Source organism: Oncorhynchus nerka, linkage group LG7, assembly GCF_034236695.1.
Source record: "Oncorhynchus nerka isolate Pitt River linkage group LG7, Oner_Uvic_2.0, whole genome shotgun sequence".
Taxonomy (NCBI): domain Eukaryota; kingdom Metazoa; phylum Chordata; class Actinopteri; order Salmoniformes; family Salmonidae; genus Oncorhynchus; species Oncorhynchus nerka.
Window position 1 is genome coordinate 85,650,749 of NC_088402.1, and position 25,264 is coordinate 85,676,012.

The following is a 25,264-nucleotide window of genomic DNA, read 5'->3' on the forward strand; positions in this document are numbered from 1 at the left end:
CTCAGAGAGCACTGACCACCTCAGAGAGCATTGACCACCTCAGAGAGCACTGACCACCTCAGAGAGCACTGACCACCTCAGAGAGCACTGACCACCTCAGAGAGCATTGACCACCTCAGAGAGCATTGACCACCTCAGGATCTGCAACATAAAAGGGTTAACATTTGATATTGTTACAATGAAATGCTGCTATGGATCAACGTCGGTTTCTATGGCTCTGCCCTCATTGTAAAAAACCCAATCACAACAGAGTTTGGGAGTAGAGACATCAGACGTGTGATTACTCCACTGAACAAAGATCTACTTGGACACCCAATCCTTTCATCTTCAGTCCGTTTACGAGTGGTACTGTGCCAAGTTTCCGACTCTCCATGTCTTTGAAAGTAATTGTCTTCAATGAGGAAAAAAGAAAGAAAAATGTCCAACAATGACTTCAGTCGTAGGTTGTGATTTGATCGATGTAGACATCTTGTCCACGGGGGATTTGACAGGATCCTTGTTTTAGATTCACTTTGAAAGAATGGGCTAAAAAGATTTGGCATAGCAACAGAGGTGACTGCCATTCTACGGAGGGGCTCTGTAGCCAGAGTATGACAAACAAGCCAGGCTTTTCTCTGCAGGAGAACTATTCCAAACTATCCCATGTGGCTTTGCAAGCGGTGCCAATAGATATTACTGGGCTGACATTTGTCAATGTTTTCATTAAATGATCCATCGTGGTCTAATTGTGATGTTCAGGCTCAATGTTTGGTTTCTAATCATTCAGCATTCTATATAGAATATACGTATTGGCGATCAGATGAACAACACAAATTCAAGGAATTTCTAGGAACATACAGTTTTCAAACTACTTGAAACTCAATCCCTATCAGTCCACATCTGTTTTTTAAAAATACATTAAAAAATGTCAGTTTCATCTTCAAATTCTGTATCTTACCTGCCTTTCTCTGTTTCGAGCCCTAACAAAGGCATATCGTCTATCTACCCATCTACCCTGGATAGAAACCCACAGTATCTCTGGCGTTCTGACACAGCAGTCGAGGTGTGTCTACTGAGGTGCAGTCAGATCAAACAGGGGTGCACCTCCCATGATGTAAAGCACCCCTCCTCCTCTGTGATAGGTTGGCAGATGAAAAAAGAAAAGTGAGTGAGGGAGGGAGGGAGGGAGGGGTAGAGAAACAGAGAAAGAGGTGGAGGGGAGAGTAAAACAGTCAGTCAGACAGAGAGACAGAGGGAGAGTAAAACAGTCAGTCAGACAGAGAGACCGAGGGAGAGTAAAACAGTCAGTCAGACAGAGAGACAGGGGGAGAGTAAAACAGTCAGTCAGAGAGAGAGACAGAGGGAGAGTAAAACAGTCAGTCAGACAGAGAGACAGAGGGAGAGTAAAACAGTCAGTCAGAGAGAGAGACAGAGTAAAACAGTCAGTCAGACAGAGAGACAGTAAAACAGTCAGTCAGACAGAGAGACAGAGAGACAGTAAAACAGTCAGTCAGACAGAGAGACGGGGGGAGAGTAAAACAGTCAGTCAGACAGAGAGACAGGGGGAGAGTAAAACAGTCAGTCAGAGAGAGAGACAGAGGGAGAGTAAAACAGTCAGTCAGACAGAGAGACAGGGGGAGAGTAAAACAGTCAGTCAGTCAGAGAGACAGAGGGAGAGTAAAACAGTCAGTCAGACAGAGAGACAGAGAGACAGTAAAACAGTCAGTCAGACAGAGAGACGGGGGGAGAGTAAAACAGTCAGTCAGACAGAGGGAGAGTAAAACAGTCAGTCAGACAGAGAGACAGTAAAACAGTCAGTCAGACAGAGAGACAGAGGGAGAGTAAAACAGTCAGACAGAGAGACAGAGGGAGAGTAAAACAGTCAGACAGAGAGACAGAGGGAGAGTAAAACAGTCAGACAGAGAGACAGAGGGAGAGTAAAACAGTCAGACAGAGAGACAGAGGGAGAGTAAAACAGTCAGACAGAGAGACAGAGGGAGAGTAAAACAGTCAGTCAGACAGAGAGACAGAGGGAGAGTAAAACAGTCAGTCAGACAGAGAGACCGAGGGAGAGTAAAACAGTCAGTCAGTCAGAGAGACAGGGGAGAGTAAAACAGTCAGTCAGACAGAGAGACAGGGGGAGAGTAAAACAGTCAGTCAGACAAGGAGACAGAGAGACAGTAAAACAGTCAGTCAGACAGAGGGAGAGTAAAACAGTCAGTCAGACAGAGAGACAGAGGGAGAGTAAAACAGTCAGTCAGTCAGAGAGACAGAGGGAGAGTAAAACAGTCAGTCAGACAGAGAGACAGAGGGAGAGTAAAACAGTCAGTCAGTCAGAGAGACAGAGGGAGAGTAAAAAAGTCAGTCAGACAGAGAGACAGAGGGAGAGTAAAACAGTCAGTCAGACAGAGAGACAGAGGGAGAGTAAAACAGTCAGTCAGTCAGAGAGACAGAGGGAGAGTAAAAAAGTCAGTCAGACAGAGAGACAGAGGGAGAGTAAAACAGTCAGTCAGACAGAGAGACAGGGGGAGAGTAAAACAGTCAGTCAGACAGAGAGACAGAGGGAGAGTAAAACAGTCAGACAGAGAGACAGAGGGAGAGTAAAACAGTCAGACAGAGAGACAGAGGGAGAGTAAAACAGTCAGTCAGACAGAGAGACAGAGGGAGAGTAAAACAGTCAGTCAGTCAGAGAGACAGGGGAGAGTAAAACAGTCAGTCAGACAGAGAGACAGGGGGAGAGTAAAACAGTCAGTCAGACAGAGAGACAGTAAAACAGTCAGTCAGACAGAGAGACAGAGAGACAGTAAAACAGTCAGTCAGACAGAGAGACGGAGGGAGAGTAAAACAGTCAGTCAGACAGAGAGACAGTAAAACAGTCAGTCAGACAGAGAGACAGAGAGACAGTAAAACAGTCAGTCAGACAGAGAGACGGGGGGAGAGTAAAACAGTCAGTCAGACAGAGAGACAGTAAAACAGTCAGTCAGACAGAGGGAGAGTAAAACAGTCAGTCAGACAGAGAGACAGTAAAACAGTCAGTCAGACAGAGAGACGGGGGGAGAGTAAAACAGTCAGTCAGACAGAGAGACAGTAAAACAGTCAGTCAGACAGAGGGAGAGTAAAACAGTCAGTCAGACAGAGAGACAGTAAAACAGTCAGTCAGACAGAGAGACAGAGGGAGAGTAAAACAGTCAGACAGAGAGACAGAGGGAGAGTAAAACAGTCAGACAGACAGAGAGACAGAGGGAGAGTAAAACAGTCACACAGAGAGACAGAGGGAGAGTAAAACAGTCAGTCAGACAGAGAGACAGAGGGAGAGTAAAACAGTCAGTCAGACAGAGAGACAGAGGGAGAGTAAAACAGTCAGTCAGACAGAGAGACCGAGGGAGAGTAAAACAGTCAGTCAGTCAGAGAGACAGGGGGAGAGTAAAACAGTCAGTCAGACAGAGAGACAGGGGGAGAGTAAAACAGTCAGTCAGACAAGGAGACAGAGAGACAGTAAATCAGTCAGTCAGACAGAGGGAGAGTAAAACAGTCAGTCAGACAGAGAGACAGAGGGAGAGTAAAACAGTCAGACAGAGAGACAGAGGGAGAGTAAAACAGTCAGACAGCGAGACAGAGGGAGAGTAAAACAGTCAGTCAGTCAGAGAGACAGAGGGAGAGTAAAAAAATCAGTCAGACAGAGAGACAGAGGGAGAGTAAAACAGTCAGTCAGACAGAGAGACAGGGGGAGAGTAAAACAGTCAGTCAGACAGAGAGACAGGGGAGAGTAAAACAGTCAGTCAGACAGAGAGACAGAGGGAGAGTAAAACAGTCAGTCAGACAGAGAGACAGGGGGAGAGTAAAACAGTCCGTCAGACAGAGGGAGAGTAAAACAGTCAGTCAGACAGAGAGAGAGTAAAACAGTCAGTCAGACAGAGAGACAGAGTGAGAGTAGAACAGTCAGTCAGACAGAGGGAGAGTAAAACAGTCAGTCAGAGAGACAGAGGGAGAGTAAAACAGTCAGTCAGACAGAGAGACCGAGGGAGAGTAAAACAGTCAGTCAGTCAGAGAGACAGGGGGAGAGTAAAACAGTCAGTCAGACAGAGAGACAGGGGTAGAGTAAAACAGTCAGTCAGTCAAGGAGACAGATGGAGAGTAAAACAGTCAGTCAGACAGAGAGACAGAGGGAGAGTAAAACAGTCAGACAGAGAGACAGAGGGAGAGTAAAACAGTCAGACAGACAGAGAGACAGAGGGAGAGTAAAACAGTAGGCCAGAGAGACAGAGGGAGAGTAAAACAGTCAGACAGAGAGACAGAGGGAGAGTAAATCAGTCAGACAGAGAGACAGTGGGAGAGTAAAACAGTCAGTCAGACAGAGAGACAGAGGGAGAGTAAAACAGTCAGTCAGACAGAGAGACCGAGGGAGAGTAAAACAGTCAGTCAGACAGAGAGACAGGGGGAGAGTAAAACAGTCAGTCAGACAGAGAGACAGAGGGAGAGTAAAACAGTCAGTCAGACAGAGAGACATAGGGAGAGTAAAACAGTCAGTCAGACAGAGAGACAGGGGGAGAGTAAAACAGTCAGTCAGAGAGAGAGACAGAGGGAGAGTAAAACAGTCAGTCAGACAGAGAGACAGTAAAACAGTCAGTCAGACAGAGAGACAGAGAGACAGTAAAACAGTCAGTCAGACAGAGAGACGGGGGGAGAGTAAAACAGTCAGTCAGACAGAGAGACAGGGGGAGAGTAAAACAGTCAGACAGAGAGACAGAGGGAGAGTAAAACAGTCAGTCAGACAGAGAGACAGAGGGAGAGTAAAACAGTCAGACAGAGAGACAGAGGGAGAGTAAAACAGTCAGACAGAGAGACAGAGGGAGAGTAAAACAGTCAGTCAGACAGAGAGACAGAGGGAGAGTAAAACAGTCAGACAGAGAGACAGAGGGAGAGTAAAACAGTCAGACAGACAGAGAGACAGAGGGAGAGTAAAACAGTCAGACAGAGAGACAGAGGGAGAGTAAAACAGTCAGACAGAGAGACAGAGGGAGAGTAAAACAGTCAGTCAGACAGAGAGACAGAGGGAGAGTAAAACAGTCAGTCAGACAGAGAGACCGAGGGAGAGTAAAACAGTCAGTCAGTCAGAGAGACAGGGGGAGAGTAAAACAGTCAGTCAGACAGAGAGACAGGGGGAGAGTAAAACAGTCAGTCAGACAGAGAGACAGGGGAGAGTAAAACAGTCAGTCAGACAGAGAGACAGAGGGAGAGTAAAACAGTCAGTCAGACAGAGAGACAGGGGGAGAGTAAAACAGTCCGTCAGACAGAGGGAGAGTAAAACAGTCAGTCAGACAGAGAGAGAGTAAAACAGTCAGTCAGACAGAGAGACAGAGTGAGAGTAGAACAGTCAGTCAGACAGAGAGACAGGGGGAGAGTAAAACAGTCAGTCAGACAGAGAGACAGGGGAGAGTAAAACAGTCAGTCAGACAGAGAGACAGAGGGAGAGTAAAACAGTCAGTCAGACAAGGAGACAGAGAGACAGTAAAACAGTCAGTCAGACAGAGGGAGAGTAAAACAGTCAGTCAGACAGAGAGACAGAGGGAGAGTAAAACAGTCAGACAGAGAGACAGAGGGAGAGTAAAACAGTCAGACAGCGAGACAGAGGGAGAGTAAAACAGTCAGTCAGTCAGAGAGACAGAGGGAGAGTAAAAAAGTCAGTCAGACAGAGAGACAGAGGGAGAGTAAAACAGTCAGTCAGACAGAGAGACAGGGGGAGAGTAAAACAGTCAGTCAGACAGAGAGACAGGGGAGAGTAAAACATTCAGTCAGACAGAGAGACAGAGGGAGAGTAAAACAGTCAGTCAGACAGAGAGACAGGGGGAGAGTAAAACAGTCTGTCAGACAGAGGGAGAGTAAAACAGTCAGTCAGACAGAGAGAGAGTAAAACAGTCAGTCAGACAGAGAGACAGAGTGAGAGTAGAACAGTCAGTCAGACAGAGGGAGAGTAAAACAGTCAGTCAGAGAGACAGAGGGAGAGTAAAACAGTCAGTCAGACAGAGAGACAGAGGGAGAGTAAAACAGTCAGTCAGACAGAGAGACCGAGGGAGAGTAAAACAGTCAGTCAGTCAGAGAGACAGGGGGAGAGTAAAACAGTCAGTCAGACAGAGAGACAGGGGGAGAGTAAAACAGTCAGTCAGACAAGGAGACAGAGAGACAGTAAAACAGTCAGTCAGACAGGGGGAGAGTAAAACAGTCAGTCAGACAGAGAGACAGAGGGAGAGTAAAACAGTCAGTCAGACAGAGAGACAGGGGGAGAGTAAAACAGTCAGTCAGACAGGGGGAGAGTAAAAGGGTCAGACAGAGAGTCAGAGGGAGAGTAAAACAGTCAGTCAGACAGAGAGACAGAGGGAGAGTAAAACAGTCAGTCAGACAGAGAGACCGAGGGAGAGTAAAACAGTCAGTCAGTCAGAGAGACAGGGGGAGAGTAAAATAGTCAGTCAGACAGAGAGACAGGGGGAGAGTAAAACAGTCAGTCAGACAAGGAGACAGAGAGACAGTAAAACAGTCAGTCAGACAGCGGGAGAGTAAAACAGTCAGTCAGACAGAGAGACAGAGGGAGAGTAAAACAGTCAGTCAGACAGAGAGACAGAGGGAGAGTAAAACAGTCAGTCAGACAGGGGGAGAATAAAACAGTCAGTCAGACAGGGAGACAGGGAGAATAAAACAGTCAGTCAGACAGAGAGACAGAGGGAGTAGGGGGAGAGAGACGGGGACGGGGACGGGGAGGGAGATAGAGAGACAGTAACAGAGAGAGAGAGAGAGACAGACACACAGTCAGAGACAGGCACACAGAGGGAGACAGACACACAGAGGGAGACAGACACACAGAGGGAGACAGACACACAGAGGGAGACAGACACACGGAGGGAGACAGACACACGGAGGGAATACAGACACACGGAGGGAGACAGACACACGGAGGGAGAGAGACACATGGAGGGAGAGAGACACACGGAGGGAGACACACGGAGGGAGACAGACACATGGAGGGAGACAGACACACGGAGGGAGACAGACACAGAGGGGACAGACACGCAGGCGACAGACACGCAGGCGACAGACACGCAGGCGACAGACACAGAGGGAGACAGACACAGAGGGAGACAGACACAGAGGGAGACAGACACAGAGGGCGACAGACACAGAGGGCAACAGACCCCAGAGGGCGACAGACCCCAGAGGGCGACAGACCCCAGAGGGCGACAGACCCCGTGGGCGACAGACCCCGTGGGCGACAGACACGCAGGCGACAGACACAGGGAGAGACAGACAGAGAAGAAGGAAGATAGGGAGACAGACAGAGAGGGGGGGAGAGATGGGGAGCGAGAGACAGAGAGAAACTAGGAGAAGGGGTGGGGAGAGAGATGGGGAACGAGAGACAGAGTGAGACTAGGAGGAGGGGTGGGGAGAGAGATGGGGAGCGAGAGACAGAGTGAGACTAGGAGGAGGGGTGGGGAGAGAGATGGGGAGCGAGAGACAGTGAGACTAGGAGGAGGGGTGGGGAGAGAGATGGGGAGCGAGAGACAGTGAGACTAGGAGGAGGGGTGGGGAGCGAGAGACAGAGTGAGACTAGGAGGAGGGGTGGGGAGAGAGATGGGGAGCGAGAGACAGAGTGAGACTAGGAGGAGGGGTGGGGAGAGAGATGGGGAGCGAGAGACAGAGTGAGACTAGGAGGAGGGGTGGGGAGCGAGAGACAGAGTGAGACTAGGAGGAGGGGTGGGGAGAGATGGGGAGCGAGAGACAGAGTGAGACTAGGAGGAGGGGTGGGGGAGAGAGATGGGGAGCGAGAGACAGAGTGAGACTAGGAGGAGGGGTGGGGAGAGAGATGGGGAGCAAGAGACAGAGTGAGACTAGGAGGAGGGGTGGGGAGAGAGATGGGGAGCGAGAGACAGTGAGACTAGGAGGATGGGCGGGGAGAGATGAGGAACGAGAGACAGAGAGAGACTTGGAGGATGGGTGGGGAGAGAGATGGGGAACGAGAGACAGAGAGAGACTTGGAGGATGGGTGGGGAGAGAGATGGGGAACGAGAGACAGAGTGAGACTAGGAGGAGGGGTGGGGAGAGAGATGGGGAGCAAGAGACAGAGAGAGACTGGGAGGAGGTGTGGGGAGCGAGAGACCGAGAGAGACTAGGAGAGAGTTTAATTTGCCAGCGCCTTGTCAAGGACCCGTAGGAGCAGACTCAAAGCAATAAGTATTCAGTATGTTCTAGGCCTTGGCTAGCCACAGTGATTCAAGGGCTTTGTCTATAGACAGGGATGGGTCAAATGAACAATTCCCTGGATTTGTATTGTATGGAGGAGGTTGATTGGATTGGATTGGATTGACTTTTATGAATGCTGTGTGTGTGTGGGCACCATCATCAAATACAGGACTGTCTGTCTCTCTCTCTTTTTCTCTCCTCTCTCTCCCCCCCTCTCTCTCTCTCTCCCCCCTTCTCTCCCCCCCTCTCCCCCTCCCTCTCTCCCCCTCTCTCCTCTCTCCCTCCCTCTCCCCCCCCTCTCTCTCTCCCCCTCTCTCTCTCTCTCTCTCTCTCTCTCTCTCTCTCTCTCAATGTCTGTATCCTCCTCTCTCTCTCTCAATATATAAAGTGAAGAACAACAAAAAATTACAGTAAACATTACACATACAGAAGTTTCAAAACAATAAAGACATTACAAATGTCATATTATATATATACAGTGTTTTAACAATGTACAAATGGTTAAAGGACACAAGATAAAATAAATAAGCATAAATATGGGTTGTATTTACAATGGTGTTTGTTCTTCACTGGTTGCCCTTTTCTCGTGGCAACAGGTCACAAATCTTGCTGCTGTGATGGCACACTGTGGAATTTCACCCAGTAGATATGGGAGTTTTTCAAAATTGGATTTGTTTTCGAATTCTTTGTGGATCTGTGTAATCTGAGGGAAATATGTCTCTCTAATATGGTCATACATTGGGCAGGAGGTTAGGAAGTGCAGCTCAGTTTCCACCTCATTTTGTGGGCAGTCTTCTCTTGAGAGCCATGTCTGCCTACGGCGGCCTTTCTCAATAGCAAGGCTATGCTCACTGAGTCTGTACATAGTCAAAGCTTTCCTTAAGTTTGGGTCAGGCACAGTGGTCAGGTATTCTGCCACTGTGTACTCTCTGTGTAGGGCCAAATAGCATTCTAGTTTGCTCTGTTTTTTTGTTAATTCTTTCCAATGTGTCAAGTAATTATCTTTTTGTTTTCTCATGATTTGATTGGGTCTAATTGTGCTGTTGTCCTGGGGCTCTGTAGGGTGTGTTTGTGTTTGTGAACAGAGCCCCAGGAACAGCTTGCTTAGGGGACTCTTCTCCAGGTTCATCTCTCTGTAGGTGATGGCTTTGTTATGGAAGGTTTGTGAATCGCTTCCTTTTAGGTGGTTGTAGAATTTAACGGCTCTTTTCTGGATTTTGATAATTAGTGGGTATCGGCCTAATTCTGCTCTGCACGCAGTATTTGGTGTTCTACGTTGTACACGGAGGATATTTTTGCAGAATTCTGCATGCAGAGTCTCAATTTGGTGTTTGTCCCATTTTGTGAAGTCTTGGTTGGTGAGTGGACCCCAGACCTCACAACCATAAAGGGCAATGGGCTCTATGACTGATTCAAGTATTTTTAGCCAAATCCTAATTGGTATGTTGAAATGTATGTTTCTTTTGATGGCATAGAATGCCCTTCTTGCCTTGTCTCTCTCTCGCTCTCTCTCACTCCCTTTTCTTTTCCTCTCCCTTACGCCTGCTGCTACAATCTGACTTCACTCCCTTTTCTTTTCCTCTCCCTTACGCCTGCTGCTACAATCTGACTTCACTCCCTTTTCCCTTTTCTTTTCCTCTCCCACGCCTGCTGCTACTATCTGACTTCACTCTGACTTTTCCCTCCCTTAAGCCCTTTTCTTTCCCTCTCCCTTAAGCCTGCTACCATCTGACTTCACTCCCTTTTCTTTTCTCCTTACGCCTGCTGCCAATTTCTTTTCCTCTCCTTAAGCCCTGCTACTATCTGAGCTCTCCCTATCTGACTTCACTCCCTTTCTTTTCCTCTCCCTTAAGCCCTGCTACTATCTGACTTCACTCCCTTTTCTAAGCCTTTCCTCTCCCTTTCCCTTACGCCTGCTGCTACAATCTGACTTCACTCCCTTTTCTTTCCCTCTCCCTTAAGCCTGCTGCTACTATCTGATCTGACTTCAGCCTGCCCTTATCTGACTTCACTCCCTTTTCCTCTCCCTTAAGCCTGCTGCTACTATCTGACTTCATCTTTGACTTGCTACTATCTGACTTTCCCTTTTCTTTCCCTCTCCCTTAAGCCTGCTGCTACTATCTGACTTCACTCCCTTTTCTTTTCCTCTCCCTTAAGCCTGCTGCTACTATCTGACTTCACTCCCTTTTCTTTTCCTCTGCTGCTACTATCTGACTTCACTCCCTTTTTTCCTCTCCCTTAAGCCTGCTGCTACCATCTGACTTCACTCCCTTTTCTTTTCCTCTCCCTTAGCCACCATCTGACTTCACTCCCTTTTCTTTTCCTCTCCCTTAAGCCTGCTGCTACTATCTGACTTCCTCCTTTTCTTTCCCTCTCCCTTAAGCCTGCTGCTACTATCTGACTTCACTCCCTTTTCTTTCCCTCTCCCTTAAGCCTAAGCCTGCTGCTACTATCTGACTTCACTTCCTTTTCTTTAAGCCCTCTCCCTTAAGCCTGCTGCTACTATCTGACTTCACTCCCTTTTCTTTTCCTCTCCCTTAAGCCTGCTGCTACTATCTGACTTCACTTCCTCTTTAAGCCTGCTTGACTTCACTCCCTTTTCTTTCCCTCTCCCTTAAGCCTGCTGCTACTATCTGACTTCCTTTTCTTTTCCTCTCCCTTAAGCCTGCTGCTACTATCTGACTTCCACTTCCTTTTCTTTTCCTCTCCCTTAAGCCTGCTGCTACCATCTGACTTCACTCCCTTTTCTTTTCCTCTCCCTTACGCCTGCTGCTACAATCTGACTTCACTCCCTTTTCTTTCCCTCTCCCTTAAGCCTGCTGCTACTATCTGACTTCACTTCCTTTTCTTTTCCTCTCCCTTAAGCCTGCTGCTACTATCTGACTTCACTCCCTTTGCTTTCCCTCTCCCTTACGCCTGCTGCTACAATCTGACTTCACTCCCTTTTCTTTCCCTCTCCCTTAAGCCTGCTGCTACTATCTGACTTCACTCCCTTTTTTTTCCTCTCCCTTAAGCCTGCTGCTACTATCTGACTTCACTTCCTTTTCTTTTCCTCTCCCTTAAGCCTGCTGCTACTATCTGACTTCACTCCCTTTTCTTTTCCTCTCCCTTAAGCCTGCTGCTACTATCTGACTTCACTCACATCTATTTACAGTGATATCTAGCTGTGTGCACCCAAGTGTGCTCAGGGATAGAATATCCATCAATTATTTTTTTTATTTTTTTGGGGGGGGGGCTATTTGTAAAATATTCAATGGAATCTTCCAGACTAGAACACTGTTGAGTGTATTTCAGTGTGTTGAATGTGATTATAAAGGTTTGGTGGTGTGTTGTAGTCAACAGTGTATATGTCTGGATCTAGATTACAATGAAAAAAACTAGTCTAGGATCAGCTCTACCAACATTGAACCTCACCTCAACCATTACAAGCAAAACAACCTCACCCACCCAGGACCAGTATAAAGACAACCAACATCCCCAGGAGGGAAGCATCTCTCTCCCTCTCCCCAGCAAGAGGCCTTCTTCCTGGGGCTCCACTCCGTGCTCCCTGCTCCTCCCTAGCCTCCTGGGGAGTGTGGTCAGCCCTCTTTACTACGACAGATGAGGTCTGTGTCTCAAATGGCACCCTATTCCCTATGTAGTGAACTCCTTTCAACCTCAGCCTTATGGGCCCTTATTTTTACATCGCCTCTCCAAACCAGTCAGTCGGACAGACGGATGGGAGAGAGGGAGAGGGAGGGAGGGAGAGGGGCAGAGAGACGGGGGGAGGGGGAGACAGACAGGGAGGAGAGGGGAAGACAGACAGGGAGAGGGGGAGACAAAGAGGGAGGAGAGGGGGGGGCAGACAGGGAGAGAGGGAGAGACAGAGACGGAGAGAGACAGACACAGGAAGACAGACACGGTTTCGCTTCATATAAAGATGATTACTTCATATAAAGATGATTGCCACTTTGTTAATGGAACCAAACCAGGGCCTCTGCTGAGGAGAGAAAGAAGCACAGGGAGAGTTCACTGACGAGGCAACAACATGCTGTTCTTTATCTACTCTTTCATGTTGCGCAAAGGGCTCTTTTTTTTGCTGGGGTTTAATGGCCGATTTTAAAATAACCATATGTGTGTTAGATCAGTACAGTGGAGAGGCCAGGTGAATCTACTGTAGACTACCAGGTGAATCTACTGTAGACTACCAGGTGAATCTACTGTAGACTACTAGGTGAATCTACTGTAGGCTACAAGGTGACTACCAGGTGAATATACTGTAGGCTACCAGGTGAATCTACTGTAGACTACCAGGTGAATCTACTGTAGGCTACCAGGTGACTACCAGGTGAATATACTGTAGGCTACCAGGTGAATCTACTGTAGACTACCAGGTGAATCTACTGTAGACTACCAGGTGAATCTACTGTAGGCTACAAGGTGACTATCAGGTAAATCTACTGTAGGCTACCAGGTGAATCTACTGTAGACTACCAGGTGAATATACTGTAGACTACTAGGTGAATCTACTGTAGGCTACCAGGTGAATCTACTGTAGACTACCAGGTGAATCTACTGTAGACTACCAGGTGAATCTACTGTAGGCTACAAGGTGACTACCAGGTGAATCTACTGTAGACTAGCAGGTGAATCTACTGTAGACTACCAGGTGAATCTACTGTAGACTACTAGTTGAATCTACTGTAGGCTACAAGGTGACTACCAGGTGAATATACTGTAGACTACTAGGTGAATCTACTGTAGAATACCAGGTGAATCTACTGTAGACTACCAGGTTAATCTCATTTAGGCTACCAGGTGAATCTACTGTAGGCTACCAGGTGAATCTACTGTAGACTACCAGGTGAATATACTGTAGACTACTAGGTGAATCTACTGTAGGCTACCAGGTGAATCTACTGTAGACTACCAGGTGAATCTACTGTAGACTACCAGGTGAATCTACTGTAGGCTACCAGGTGAATCTACTGTAGACTACCAGGTGACTCTACTGTAGACTACCAGGTGAATCTACTGTAGGCTACAAGGTGACTACCAGGTGAATATACTGTAGGCTACCAGGTGAATCTACTGTAGACTACCAGGTGAATCTACTGTAGACTACCAGGTGAATCTACTGTAGGCTACCAGGTGAATCTACAGATAAATCTACTAAAGGTGACTACCAGGTGAATCTACTGTAGACTACCAGGTGAATCTACTGACTAGACTACCAGGTGAATCTACTAGGCTAGACTACCAGGTGAATCTACTGTAGGCTACAAGGTGACTACCAGGTGAATCTACTGTAGGCTACCAGGTGAATCTACTGTAGACTACCAGGTGAATCTATCTACAAGGTGAATCTACTGTAGAATATACTGTGACTATCAGGTGAATCTACTGTAGACTACCAGGTGAATCTACTGTAGACTACCAGGTGAATCTACTGTAGGCTAGGCTACAAGGTGACTACCAGGTGAATATACTGTAGACTAGCAGGTGAATCTACTGTAGACTACCAGGTGAATCTACTGTAGACTACCAGGTGAATCTACTGTAGACTACCAGGTGAATCTACTGTAGGCTACAAGGTGAATCTACTGTAGACTACCAGGTGAATCTACTGTAGACTACCAGGTGAATCTACTGTAGGCAGGTGAATCTACTGTAGACTACCAGGTGAATCTACTGTAGGCTACAAGGTGAATCTACTGTAGACTACCAGGTGAATCTACTGTAGACTACCAGGTGAATCTACTGTAGGCTACAAGGTGACTACCAGGTGAATCTACTGTAGACTAGCAGGTGAATCTACTGTAGACTACCAGGTGAATCTTCTGTAGACTACTAGTTGAATCTACTTAGGCTACAAGGTGACTACAGACAGGTGAATATACTGTAGACTACTAGGTGAATCTACTGTAGAATACCAGGTGAATCTACTGTAGACTACCAGGTTAATCTCATTTAGGCTACCAGGTGAATCTACTGTAATGCTACCAGGTGAATCTACTGAGACTACCAGGTGAATATACTGTAGACTACTAGGTGAATCTACTGTAGGCTACCAGGTGAATCTACTGTAGACTACCAGGTGAATCTACTGTAGACTACCAGGTGAATCTACTGTAGGCTACCAGGTGAATCTACTGTAGACTACCAGGTGACTCTACTGTAGACTACCAGGTGAATCTACTGTAGGCTACAAGGTGACTACCAGGTGAATATACTGTAGGCTACCAGGTGAATCTACTGTAGACTACCAGGTGAATCTACTGTAGACTACCAGGTGAATCTACTGTAGGCTACAAGGTGACTATCAGATAAATCTACTGTAGACTAGCAGGTGAATCTACTGTAGACTACCAGGTGAATCTACTGTAGACTACCAGGTGAATCTACTGTAGACTACCAGGTGAATCTACTGTAGGCTACAAGGTGACTACCAGGTGAATATACTGTAGGCTACCAGGTGAATCTACTGTAGACTACCAGGTGAATCTACTGTAGACTACCAGGTGAATCTACTGTAGGCTACAAGGTGACTATCAGGTAAATCTACTGTAGGCTACCAGGTGAATCTACTGTAGACTACCAGGTGAATCTACTGTAGGCTACAAGGTGACTACCAGGTGAATATACTGTAGACTAGCAGGTGAATCTACTGTAGACTACCAGGTGAATCTACTGTAGACTACCAGGTGAATCTACTGTAGGCTACAAGGTGAATCTACTGTAGACTACCAGGTGAATCTACTGTAGACTACTAGGTGAATCTACTGTAGGCTACCAGGTGAATCTACTGTAGACTACCAGGTGAATCTACTGTAGGCTACAAGGTGAATCTACTGTAGACTACCAGGTGAATCTACTGTAGACTACCAGGTGAATCTACTGTAGGCTACAAGGTGACTACCAGGTGAATCTACTGTAGACTAGCAGGTGAATCTACTGTAGACTACCAGGTGAATCTTCTGTAGACTACTAGTTGAATCTACTGTAGGCTACAAGGTGACTACCAGGTGAATATACTGTAGACTACTAGGTGAATCTACTGTAGAATACCAGGTGAATCTACTGTAGACTACCAGGTTAATCTCATTTAGGCTACCAGGTGAATCTAGAGACAAAGAGGGAGGAGAGGGGGGGGCAGACAGGGAGAGAAGGAGAGACAGAGACGGAGAGAGACAGACACAGGAAGACAGACACGGTTTCGCTTCATATAAAGATGATTACTTCATATAAAGATGATTGCCACTTTGTTAATGGAACCAAACCAGGGCCTCTGCTGAGGAGAGAAAGAAGCACAGGGAGAGTTCACTGACGAGGCAACAACATGCTGTTCTTTATCTACTCTTTCATGTTGCGCAAAGGGCTCTTTTTTTTGCTGGGGTTTAATGGCGGATTTTAAAATAACCATATGTGTGTTAGATCAGTACAGTGGAGAGGCCAGGTGAATCTACTGTAGACTACCAGGTGAATCTACTGTAGGATACAAGATGACTATCAGGTGAATCTACTGTAGGCTACCAGGTGAATCTACTGTAGACTACCAGGTGAATCTACTGTAGACTACTAGGTGAATCTACTGTAGGCTACAAGGTGACTACCAGGTGAATATACTGTAGGCTACCAGGTGAATCTACTGTAGACTACCAGGTGAATCTACTGTAGGCTACCAGGTGAATCTACTGTAGACTACCAGGTGAATATACTGTAGACTACTAGGTGAATCTACTGTAGGCTACCAGGTGAATCTACTGTAGACTACCAGGTGAATCTACTGTAGACTACCAGGTGAATCTACTGTAGGCTACCAGGTGAATCTACTGTAGACTACCAGGTGACTCTACTGTAGACTACCAGGTGAATCTACTGTAGGCTACAAGGTGACTACCAGGTGAATATACTGTAGGCTACCAGGTGAATCTACTGTAGACTACCAGGTGAATCTACTGTAGACTACCAGGTGAATCTACTGTAGGCTACAAGGTGACTATCAGATAAATCTACTGTAGGCTACCAGGTGAATCTACTGTAGACTACCAGGTGAATCTACTGTAGGCTACAAGGTGACTACCAGGTGAATCTACTGTAGACTAGCAGGTGAATCTAGTGTAGACTACCAGGTGAATCTATTGTAGACTACCAGGTGAATCTACTGTAGGCTACATGGTGACTACCAGGTGAATCTACTGTAGACTAGCAGGTGAATCTACTGCTAGACTTCAGGTTTATCTACTCTTTCAGACTACCAGGTGGCTCTTTTTACTGTAGACTACCAGGTGAATCTTTAGGCTAACCAAGGTGAATCTACTGTAGACTACCAGGTGAATCTACTGTAGACTACCAGGTGAATCTACTGTAGGCTACAAGGTGACTACCAGGTGAATATACTGTAGGCTACCAGGTGAATCTACTGTAGACTACCAGGTGAATCTACTGTAGACTACCAGGTGAATCTACTGTAGGCTACAAGGTGACTACCAGGTGAATCTACTGTAGACTAGCAGGTGAATCTACTGTAGACTACCAGGTGAATCTACTGTAGGCTACAAGGTGACTATCAGATAAATCTACTGTAGGCTACCAGGTGAATCTACTGTAGGCTACAAGGTGACTACCAGGTGAATCTACTGTAGACTAGCAGGTGAATCTACTGTAGACTACCAGGTGAATCTACTGTAGACTACAAGGTGAATCTACTGTAGACTACCAGGTGAATCTACTGTAGACTACCAGGTGAATCTACTGTAGGCTACAAGGTGACTACCAGGTGAATATACTGTAGGCTACCAGGTGAATCTACTGTAGACTACCAGGTGAATCTACTGTAGACTACCAGGTGAATCTACTGTAGGCTACCAGGTGACTATCAGGTAAATCTACTGTAGGCTACCAGGTGAATCTACTGTAGACTACCAGGTGAATCTACTGTAGGCTACAAGGTGACTACCAGGTGAATCTACTGTAGACTAGCAGGTGAATCTACTGTAGACTACCAGGTGAATCTACTGTAGACTACCAGGTGAATCTACTGTAGACTACCAGGTGAATCTACTGTAGGCTACAAAGTGAATCTACTGTAGACTACCAGGTGAATCTACTGTAGACTACTAGGTGAATCTACTGTAGGCTAACAGGTGAATCTACTGTAGACTACCAGGTGAATCTACTGTAGACTACCAGGTGAATCTACTGTAGGCTACAAGGTGACTATCAGGTAAATCTACTGTAGGCTACCAGGTGAATCTACTGTAGACTACCAGGTGAATCTACTGTAGGCTACAAGGTGACTACCAGGTGAATATACTGTAGACTAGCAGGTGAATCTACTGTAGACTACCAGGTGAATCTACTGTAGACTACCAGGTGAATCTACTGTAGACTACCAGGTGAATCTACTGTAGGCTACAAGGTGAATCTACTGTAGACTACCAGGTGAATCTACTGTAGACTACTAGGTGAATCTACTGTAGGCTACCAGGTGAATCTACTGTAGACTACCAGGTGAATCTACTGTAGGCTACAAGGTGAATCTACTGTAGACTACCAGGTGAATCTACTGTAGACTACCAGGTGAATCTACTGTAGGCTACAAGGTGACTACCAGGTGAATCTACTGTAGACTAGCAGGTGAATCTACTGTAGACTACCAGGTGAATCTTCTGTAGACTACTAGTTGAATCTACTGTAGACTACCAGGTGAATCTACTGTAGGCTACTAGGTGAATCTACTGTAGAATACCAGGTGAATCTACTGTAGACTACCAGGTTAATCTCATTTAGGCTACCAGGTGAATCTACTGTAGGCTACCAGGTGAATCTACTGTAGACTACCAGGTGAATATACTGTAGACTACTAGGTGAATCTACTGTAGGCTACCAGGTGAATCTACTGTAGACTACCAGGTGAATCTACTGTAGACTACCAGGTGAATCTACTGTAGGCTACCAGGTGAATCTACTGTAGACTACCAGGTGACTCTACTGTAGACTACCAGGTGAATCTACTGTAGGCTACAAGGTGACTACCAGGTGAATATACTGTAGGCTACCAGGTGAATCTACTGTAGACTACCAGGTGAATCTACTGTAGACTACCAGGTGAATCTACTGTAGGCTACAAGGTGACTATCAGATAAATCTACTGTAGACTAGCAGGTGAATCTACTGTAGACTACCAGGTGAATCTACTGTAGACTACAAGGTGACTACCAGGTGAATATACTGTAGACTACTAGGTGAATCTACTGTAGGCTACCAGGTGAATCTACTGTAGACTACCAGGTGAATCTACTGTAGAATACCAGGTGAATCTACTGTAGACTACCAGGTTAATCTCATTTAGGCTACCAGGTGAAAGTACTGTAGGCTACCAGGTGAATCTATTGTAGACTACCAGGTAAATCTCCCTTAGGCTACCAGGTGAATCTCCCTTAGGCTACCAGTCGAATCTCCTTTAGGCTACCAGGTGAATCTACTGTAGGCTACCAGGTGAATCTACTGTAGGCTACCAGGTGAATCTACTGTAGGCTACCAGGTGAATCTACTGTAGGCTACCAGGTGGATCTACTGTAGACTACCAGGTGAATCTACTCTATTGTAGGCTGGTCCTGTAAATATCCATATAGGACTATTGTCCTCCGACTGCCATATATTCCCTGTGTATAGGAGAGGTAAGATGACTGCTGAAGTTCTACACTGGCATGTCCACACCCTTTAAAGCAGCACACCTCCCTACGTATAATATACCTCACTATGTATACTATACCTCACTACGTATAATATACCTCACTACGTATAATATACCTCACTACGTATAATATACCTCACTATGTATACTATACCTCACTACGTATAATATACCTCACTACGTATAATATACCTCACTACGTATAATATACCTCACTACGTATAATATACCTCTCTACGTATAATATACCTCACTACGTATAATATACCTCTCTACCTATAATACAACTCTCTACGTATAATATACCTCACTACGTATAATATACCTCACTATGTATACTATACCTCACTACGTATAATATACCTCACTACCTATAATATACCTCACTACGTATAATATACCTCTCTACGTATAATATACCTCACTACGTATAATATACCTCTCTGCGTATAATATACCTCTCTACGTATAATATACCTCCCTGCGTATAATATACCTCTCTACGTATAATATACCTCTCTACGTATAATATACCTCACTACGTATAATATATCTCTCTACGTATAATATACCTCTACGTATAATATACCTCTCTATGTATACTATACCTCACTACGTATACTATACCTCACTACCTATAATATACCTCACTACGTATAATATACCTCACTACGTATAATATACCTCTCTATGTATACTATACCTCATAATATACCTCTCTACCTATAATATAACTCTCTACGTATAATATAACTCTCTACGTATAATATACCTCACTACGTATAATATACCTCACTATGTATACTATACCTCACTACGTATAATATACCTCACTACCTATAATATACCTCACTACGTATAATATACCTCACTACGTATAATATACCTCACTATGTATACTATACCTCTCCACGTATAATATACCTCACTACGTATAATATACCTCCCTACGTATAATATACCTCTCTGCGTATAGTATACCTCCCTATGTATAATATACCTCTCTACATATAATATACCTCTCTACATATAATATACCTCTCTACGTATAATATACCTCTCTACGTATAATATACCTCTCTACGTATAATATACCTCACTACGTATAACTTCCTTGTGCAAACATTTTTTGAAAGCGTAAAGTGTCAGTGATCAGGCTGAGGTAGCACATTGTAGTGTTTGTAATTTGTTCAGAGTAAAATGACCTTCTCTTCATTTTTCTCTCCGCTTTTCCCTCTCTCCTCTCCCAGGGACATCATCAAGAGAATAGACCAGTCTGAGTTTGAGGGATTTGAATACATCAACCCCCTGCTGCTATCCACGGAGGAGTCTGTATGAGGGGGAGGAGACCTCCTTTTCTTCTCCCACCTGTGTCTGTCTACTGCCCCGTCCACCCCCACCCCTCTCTCAGCCAAATCAATGAACAACTCCCTCTGGCGAGGAGGAGTGGGATGGAGGGAGAACAAAGGGAGGACAAGTAATTCTCGGCTTTGCACGAGGGACGAGGCTCGAGGACACAAAAATGCAAAAAGGAGCCTTTTTTCTTTTGTCGTGGATCTCCCACAATAGATTGCATTATTTTGTCTCCGGGGAAAAACTCTTTGGAGGTGGTCAACACAACAAAATACACAGGAACATTCTCAAAACTCAGTTGTTGATTGTCTTCCTGTTTTTTTGGCTTCGCGGTTTTGATTGTTTCCCCCACCAACTCAATTTCTGTGTCAGCAGCACGGCAGAAAGCAACTTAATTCTGTGCCTGCCATTGTAGAACCGACTTTTACTTCCCCCCCGGTGGATTATGAAGGTTCTACGACTCAGAACTTGAATTTATGTTGTAGGAAGCTTCGCTGCCTCGAGCAAAACAAGAATGTACAATGATGAAGGAAAAAAATAATGCTAGAAGTTATTCTTGTGTATTCTACTGTAGGTAGCGACTCCAAATCAATGCTGTCTTTCTATTGATTCAAAATGGTTTGTTTTATTCATAACCATGGACTTTGTTTATTTTTTTCAGCCAGTTTGATTTTCATTTTTTTAATTTAAGAAGTGCCTCAAAGATCTAATCTACATCATGTTTCTGATTGCACTCAGCGATTGTTTCCAATTCCCTTCAGCTGTCTAGTGGGTTGGTCTGTTCCCTTCAGCGGCCTGGTGGGTTGGTCAGTTCCCTTCAGCTGTCTGGTGGGTTGGTCAGTTCCCTTCAGCTGTCTGGTGGGTTGGTCTGTTCCCTTCAGCTGCCTGGTGGGTTGGTCAGTTCCCTTCAGCTGTCTGGTGGGTTGGTCAGTTCCCTTCAGCTGCCTGGTGGGTTGGTCAGTTCCCTTCAGCTGCCAGGTGGTTGGTCAGTTCCCTTCAGCTGTCTGGTGGGTTGGTCAGTTCCCTTCAGCTGTCTGGTGGTTGGTCAGTTCCCTTCAGCTGCCTGGTGGGTTGGTCAGTTCCCTTCAACTGCCTGGTGGTTGGTCAGTTCCCTTCAGCTGCCAGGTGGTTGGTCAGTTCCCTTCAGCTGCCTGGTGGTTGGTCAGTTCCCTTCAGCTGCCTGGTGGGTTGGTCAGTTCCCTTCAGCTGTTTGGTGGGTTGGTCAGTTCCCTTCAGCTGCCTGGTGGTTGGTCAGTTCCCTTCAGCTGTCTGGTGGGTTGGTCAGTTCCCTTCAGCTGCCTGGTGGGTTGGTCAGTTCTCTTCAGCTGTCTGGTGGGTTGGTCAGTTCCCTTCAGCTGTTTGGTGGGTTGGTCAGTTCCCTTCAGCTGCCTGGTGGTTGGTCAGTTCCCTTCAGCTGTCTGGTGGGTTGGTCTGTTCCCTTCAGCTGTCTGGTGGTTGGTCAGTTCCCTTCAGCTGCCGGGTGGGTTGGTCTGTTCCCTTCAGCTGCCTGGTGGGTTGGTCTGTCAGTGAAGAAACCCATTGGAAATCATCATTTATAAAGACCTGAGGTCCTCAATTCTAAAAAGTTTTCATGCACTGATTTGTTCGTTAATTGTGCATACACTAAAATGTAGACTATGCCAATGTTTTAAGAGTTAAAGATTTAACAACCTTCAGCTTGATTATCACCTTGAGCTTGATCATCACAACACAAACTATCGTCTGTGGGTGAACAGAATTCTGAACGATAATGCATAGTCCTCCGCACTAAAGTCTTGGCTATAGTACGTCACTTAGAACATCTTAACAATTACAAGTTGCCATAGTACGTTGCCATGGTAAGTTGCCATGGTAAGTTGCCATTGTACGTTGCCATAAACAGCATAAAGATGTAAGTTAGTTGATCGCCGTAGATTGTGAGTGAAGTGCGTTTTAATGGGGAACTCGTTCTAAATTGTGCATAGTCACATTTTGAGAACTGATCGAACGCTCAAATGTTGTATAACAACTAATTTGATAAATGAGGCCCCATGTCTTATGCCATTCGAATGGTTGCATCTTTAAAATGAACGTTGTGGAGCACAGTAGCCAGGTTCTGATGAAAGCATGGTTATATATGGTTAAATACTGTACAGGGCTACATCACTCCTGAATGATTGAACCTTTTAACTTATTGTCTGTGTACACTGGTGCACAATGTGACAAACTGTGTTGGATGTCAGTGACTGGCAGGCTGGAGATTTGGACTTTGACTGCACAGCAGAAGGCTACACTGATTATAATAGTTGAGGGCTGGACATGGTGGTGGGGGAAGACATTGTTAAGGTGCACATGCTGAGCTGCACTACAACTGACCTGTAATCAGTGAATAGGGGCGAGATTAATGAAGCTGTGGCATATCCACAGATTAGTCGCATACTCGAGAAAACACACACACACACACACACACACAGACACACACACACTGTTCAACAAGCAAGCATTCTCTTCATCTACGTAAGGGGAGATTCCACTTTTTCAAAGCCCTTTTACTTTTGATATCACATCAGTGTCACCATTTTGTTTTATTTATGAACTGTGTTTTATGTTGAACTCAAAAGGAATACATTCACTTGACATTGTCTCGTGAGAGACCAACGGATTAACTGAAGCGGTAGCTCCTGCAATTGTTGCTAACGCTTAAGCAACGGCCATTTTAAACCAGAAAAAGAGAAAAGAAAGGTTGGATCTCAATAGTTTTTTCTTTGATTCCTCACATCCTCTATTCTCGTCTCCTCTCGTCTCCTCAAAATGCATTAGAGCAGAAGACCGGCGGTTCCTCCCAATACAATTGAGATTCCCTTAAAGAGTATCTGTAAAAATGTTACTTAGTACATGATTTTTTGTGTGTTTTAAAACATATTTGCTGGTTGGATGTGCTTAATTCTGCTTTAACGCATCTCTGTAAATATCTGTAATTATTAAAAACAAAAATGTTTTTCCGTGAACTGATCTCGTTTTTGTTCTCTGCAGCCACATGAGGAAAGCATTTGATGCTCAATATTTGTCACTGCAGTTTCTTTGGAAGTATCACTGCGAAGTTATGGGAAACCCTTAGATGTCTGGTCGCTAGTTTTAAATAATCAATACTTTTGAAATGCACATTTATCATTTAATTCATAATTATTGGCAAGCTGTTTTCTTGTGTGTTAAATGTTGTAGCCCATAGAAAATTGTTCAACCATTTCTATCTCAAGATTTTGTTTGAGAAATGTATACTAAATGAAAACGGCTTCCTGATACTGAGTTGCACCACCCTCCTGCCCTCAGAACAGCTTCAGTTTGTTGAGGCGTGGACTCTACAAGGTGTTGAAAGCGTTCCACAGGGATGCTGGCCCATGTTGACTCTACAAGGTGTTGAAAGCGTTCCACAGGGATGCTGGCCCATGTTGACTCTACAAGGTGTCGAATGCGTTCCACAGGGATGCTGGCCCATGTTGACTCTACAAGGTGTCGAATGCGTTCCACAGGGATGCTGGCCCATGTTGACTCTACAAGGTGTCGAATGCGTTCCACAGGGATGCTGGCCCATGTTGACTCTACAAGGTGTCGAATGCGTTTCCACAGGGATGCTGGCCCATGTTGACTCTACAAGGTGTCGAATGCGTTCCACAGGGATGCTGGCCCATGTTGTCTCCAATGCTTCCCACAGTTGTGTCAAGTTGGTTGGATGTCCTTTGGGTGGTGGACCATTCTTGATACACATGAGAAACTATTGAGAGTGAAAAACCCAGCAGTGTTGCAGTTTTTGACACAAACCGTTGCACCTGGCACCTACTACCATACTCTGTTCAAAGGCACTTAAATCTTTTGTCTTGCCCATTCACCCTCTGAATGGCACACATACACAATCCATGTCCATCCATTGTCTCATGGCTTAAAAATATTTTTTTATACCTGTCTTAACAAAACAGTATTTATCCACAGTCTGCTCTGAGTGTCTTAACAAAACAGTATTTATCCACAGTCTGCTCTGAGTGTCTTAACAAAACAGTATTTATCCACAGTCTGCTCTGAGTGTCTTAACAAAACAGTATTTATCCACAGTCTGCTCTGAGTGTCTTAACAAAACAGTATTTATCCACAGTCTGCTCCGAGTGTCTTATCAAAACAGTATTTATCCACAGTCTGCTCTGAGTGTCTTAACAAAACAGTATTTATCCACAGTCTGCTCTGAGTGTCTTAACAAAACAGTATTTATCCACAGTCTGCTCTGAGTGTCTTAACAAAACAGTATTTATCCACAGTCTGCTCTGAGTGTCTTAACAAAACAGTATTTATCCACAGTCTGCTCTGAGTGTCTTAACAAAACAGTATTTATCCACAGTCTGCTCTGAGGGTCTTAACAAAACAGTATTTATCCACAGTCTGCTCTGAGTGTCTTAACAAAACAGTATTTATCCACAGTCTGCTCTGAGGGTCTTAACAAAACAGTATTTATCCACAGTCTGCTCTGAGTGTCTTAACAAAATGAAACCAAGATATTTAGACTGACTTCATCCTGTGTCTAGAAAAATGTATTTCAAATCAAATCAAATGTATTTGTCACATACACGTGGTTAACAGATGTTAATGCGAGTGTAGCGAAATGCTTGTGCTTCTAGTTCCGACAATGCAGTAATAACCAACGAGTAATCTAACTAACAATTCCAAAACTACTACTTTATACACACAAGTGTAAAGGGATAAAGAATATGTACATAAAGATATATGAATGAGTGATGGTACAGAACGGCATAGGCAAGATGCAGTAGAAGGTATAGAGTACAGTATGTACATATGAGATGAGTAATGTAGTAAACAAAATGGCATAGTTTAAAGTGGCTAGTGATACATGTATTACATAAAGATGCAGTAGATGATAGAGTACAGTATAGACATATACATATGAGATGAATAATGTAGGGTATGTAAACATGATATTAAGTAGCATTGTAGCATTGTTTAAAGTAGCTAGTGACATCAAATCAAAGTGTATTTGTCACG

The 25,264-nt window shown here is 45.1% G+C and overlaps 1 protein-coding gene across 1 annotated transcript in view; it reads left to right on the forward strand.

The window, feature by feature from the left end:
- LOC115123275 (protein kinase C zeta type-like) overlaps positions 1–23,219 on the forward strand; it is a 101,824-nt gene extending 78,605 nt beyond the window's left edge. Inside the window, exon 13 of the mRNA XM_065020934.1 lies at positions 20,137–23,219. Coding sequence (XP_064877006.1) covers positions 20,137–20,224 — 88 coding nt within the window. The 3' untranslated portion in view covers positions 20,225–23,219. The remainder of the gene's footprint in view (positions 1–20,136) is intronic.
- The last annotated feature ends 2,045 nt before the right edge of the window (positions 23,220–25,264 follow it).